At 37.1% G+C, this 3846-nt stretch overlaps 1 protein-coding gene across 1 annotated transcript; it reads right to left on the reverse strand.

Moving 5' to 3' along the window:
* Positions 1-368: 368 nt before the first annotated feature.
* On the reverse strand, positions 369-2861 carry LOC108223149 (laccase-3). The gene is made up of 6 exons (XM_017397260.2): positions 2686-2861; positions 2440-2591; positions 2097-2341; positions 1884-2012; positions 840-1790; positions 369-736 (listed from the first exon to the last, which is right to left on the reverse strand). The coding sequence occupies exons 1-6, from the start codon at positions 2782-2784 to the stop codon at positions 606-608; spliced, it is 1707 nt and encodes a 568-aa protein (XP_017252749.2). The 5' UTR covers positions 2785-2861; the 3' UTR covers positions 369-605.
* Between the last annotated feature and the right edge of the window lie 985 nt (positions 2862-3846).

Consider the following 3846-nt stretch of genomic DNA (forward strand, 5'->3'; position numbering starts at 1 on the left):
TATTTTTAATAATATGAATATAGTTATGGAAAAAATTAAGAAAAAATATTTTATTAAGAATATCATAAATTGAGATTATTATTATTAAATTTAGAAATATTAATAATATATATAAATATTGAAATATATTTAATTAATCCACGAGATTATAAAATTGTGATTAAGTGTTGGTTTAACCACTAAACGTGGAAGGTGCTTCCGTTGCTTAGAACCGGTCTGCAGTTTTTAGAACATTGATAGTACCCGACCTGGATTTCATTCCAGGTGTTATGATTTTATGTTTATACTAGTGATTCAGCTTAGGTCGAGGCAGAGCTTTTTCATCATGTATATTTTTTAGGAGAGTTATTCTGAATGCAACACTGTGATAGCTCTTCGTATATATGACTAGTATTCATTACACTCTTGGTAAGAATTACATGAAATTGAAAGGTGAGAAAAAATGTAAATCAGATATTTAACTTAAGAATCTCAGATCCCTTATACTATGGAAGCTGATATGAAGCCAAATGATGAAACAAAAGATAAACCCCAGATGTCTCGAATATTATTCTGTAATCCAGATAGTATTTGAACACCAATGTGCTTTCGGATAATCTCAAGTCTTAGCAACGGGGAAGATCTGCTGGAGGTGGCTCCATGGTCTGTAACTCTCCGACACCATTTTCAACCTCGAAAGCCATACCTAAACCCCATGTAAGATGTGTATCAATGTGACAGTGGAACAGCCACACTCCTGTGAATAACAGAGAAGTCGGATAATATAGTTAAGTGATGTAGAAAAATAGTTAGATTGAATGTGATCTGGAATTATTATGCGATTTATGTTTAAAATTTACCAGGATTATCTGCCACAAACCGAATAACAGCCCATCCACCAACAGGCACATCTATAGTATTTCTCTGTGGGGGATCATTGAGGTTGAAATTGGCGGTATCTGTGCCTGGATTGAAGTTACCAAAACCTTGTCCAACGACGTAGAAATGATAGCCGTGTAGATGGATTGGGTGGTCCTCAGTTGAAAATATTGATGTGTCTTGCAACACTATTTGCACTGAGGAACCAAATTTGAGCTTGTAAAGCTTTGTTCCGAAAGAAGGCTGCCACAGAGCACGGCTCACATTGCCTGTGTAGTCGAATTTCACTGGGGGAATTGGGGGGAAGTCAGTGGTGTAAATTCCTGGAATTTTTTGGAAGTAGGCTTGCAGTAGGGATGTCCTTCTTGGAAGCACGAAGGACACGTTGTTCATACTTGCAGCAAATCGAGTATTGTTAGGCCCTTGGCATCTGGGCCCTGGGTTGCAGAAGACAAATCCTAATCCCACTGTGAAGAATGAATTTTCATCTATTTTTAAGGGGACTTCAGCTTTTGAAGGGCTTTTCAGTTGAGTTGAGAATGCAGTTACAGTATTGGTGTCATTGTAGGCGGGCAATCGTGGCAAAATTGGTCTTGAGCAAGCTCCATTTCTACCAGTGCAAGATGCAGACTTGTACTCAAGGATAGCAGTTGTGGTTGTATTGTCAAATGGGGCATTTTTCGGAGATGCATAAGCACGTGCAGCCATATAGTAGCGCCCAGGATTCTGATCAGCAGTGAGGAGAACATCAGTAGTCTGTCCAGGTCCAACCATGATAACATTGGTTGCAAAAGCCTTGCTGTAGACGGCATCAGCTGCAACCACAGTTAGTCTATGGTTTGCCACGGTGAAAAACAGTTGCTGATTGAGTGCAGCATTGATGACTCTGAGCAGAATTGTATCCCCGGGGCTGACTGAAAGTCTTGTAGTATCTGCATTGCAACACAGTTCCACAGCTTAATAAAAATAAAATTCTCAGTTCTGTTTGGTAGCTTTTACGAAGATAAGTATTTGTTCTGGAAAACCTTGACGTGAGCATCCATATAGATCACCAGGTTGACCGTTAATAGTGTATGCATTTGACACATTTGGGGCTGCACCAGTAAAAACGGCTTGTCTCATCGTATCAAGAATATTGCTGTTCCACCATTCCCCTATTTAATCAATTACACATTGCGTTATCTAACGTATATAAAGCCTATAATATTGAAATCGAAGAAATGGCTGATGAAGATTACCAAGAACAACAGGAAATTCTATCTTGGGCTGTGGGAAAGGATATGGGGAGCCTAACTTTGGGCGGATGATTAGCGCACCATAAACAGTAGCTCTTAGCCATCTGCTATGAGCATGCCACCACAATGTACCTTCTTGATCTTCAATTGTGTACCTATATGTGTAAGTTGCTCCTGGTTGAATCGGGCATTGTGTCACAAACTCAGGTCCATCAGCCCATGGCGTTCTCATCTGACGAATTCCATGCCTGATAAACAAAGAAACAACAATTGGTGATAAGTAAAACCAAAACCTTGAATCAAATAGTGCCCCAAGATAAAAGATGATCTTATAACTTATTAGTACCAATGGATGGTGATATTGTAACGAGCATTGTTTAAGACTTTGATAACAAGAGTATCTCCGTTTCTGACATCCAGAGTTGGCCCTGGAAATTGTCCATTAACTGTTATAATATTCCTGGTTTTGCACAACCTCTGCACTGTTTTAGCTTGAACCTGTCACAGAAGAGATTAATCAAACAAAGCTAATACATCATACCACAGATATATAAAGAATAAAAGGAAGCCAGCAAATCGTTAAAAGTCATACCACAAATTGATGGTAGTGTGTTTCAGCAGTAACATAAGAGGTTAACAATATGAGTGTCACAACAAGGCCAGGTAGAATGTGATTTCTCAGAGTCTCCATTCTGTGGTTTTCAGCTTCTGCTGACTGAGGAAATGAAACAAAGTTTAAAGTTGTATTTTGTGGATTTAGAGTTCTCATTATGGTAGTTATTTATACTGCATTTTGGAGGGAATGAATCGATTAGTTTATGCGTTTGTTATAAACGTAAACCATAGTATATTAAGCATGTATTTTGTGAAGTTGATGTATTTACCTGATTAGAACCATTAGGTCCTGACTCAACAAGTAATTGAAATTATTAGGCCACTTAGTCCAACAATACATAGCATTTGGTTTACCTACTAGCAACCTCCTTCTTAAAATACATATTTCAAATAGAAAAACAATATGACAGATACATATTATTACTTAAATATCTTTATTAATGAAAATTAAGGTAAGCTTGTGCACAGTTAACCCTCGCATACCAATATACCATGGTCTGAGCTTTGTGCATTGAGCATAATCGTTACTGCTAGAATATAATACGATTCTGGTAAGCCCTCCTAACACCCTCACGTTTTAGGAGAACTGGTCACTTTACAGTTACAACTTCTATATATTTTCATATTATTATACAGTTGTCAGTACTAATCTTATAAATTTAACGTAAATACAATCGTCATTTGTGTATAAGCTGTGAACTTGGCAACTGAATTTGTGATTAGTTGGAGAAACTAGTGGAAGTTAGAGTTAAAGAATATGATGTTTAAGGTTAAATATTTGGTGGAAAGGTCTGCATTATTTGCTCTAGTTGACCCGCCTCCCTCTATCTCTTAATTAATCCTTTAATGAAACACCATCACTTATCTCTAATATATCAAACTTCAAATTTTGAATTTGTCCATCTATCGCAGAGTTATTTGAACCAAGGATTGCAGGGTTTATCTCATATACTGCTTCTTGAATTAAGAAACTGGGATAGGTGGTTTTTAAGGTGCAATCACCGTTGTACACAGTCTGATATCATCTTATATATTTATCAATAGCAATCACTGACCTCTGTGAAGAGTATTAGAGTATTAGGTTCTAATTATTTACCAATTTATGACATAAAATTGATTGGTTTAGCTTCCAGTATCT

Source organism: Daucus carota, chromosome 5 (assembly GCF_001625215.2).
Source record: "Daucus carota subsp. sativus chromosome 5, DH1 v3.0, whole genome shotgun sequence".
Classification (NCBI taxonomy): Eukaryota; Viridiplantae; Streptophyta; class Magnoliopsida; order Apiales; family Apiaceae; genus Daucus; species Daucus carota.

What these genes read in the sequence shown, in the direction of transcription:
- LOC108223149 (XM_017397260.2), bottom strand. Translation starts at nt 2,784, where the DNA reads ATGGAGACTCTGAGAAATCACATTCTACCTGGCCTTGTTGTGACACTC. An exon ending in AGAATTTCCTGTTGTTCTTG is followed by an intron (nt 2,013 to 2,096) that starts GTAATCTTCATC and finishes TTGATTAAATAG; the next exon opens with GGGAATGGTGGAACAGCAAT. An exon ending in GTTTGTGGCAGATAATCCTG is followed by an intron (nt 737 to 839) that starts GTAAATTTTAAA and finishes TGTTATTCACAG; the next exon opens with GAGTGTGGCTGTTCCACTGT.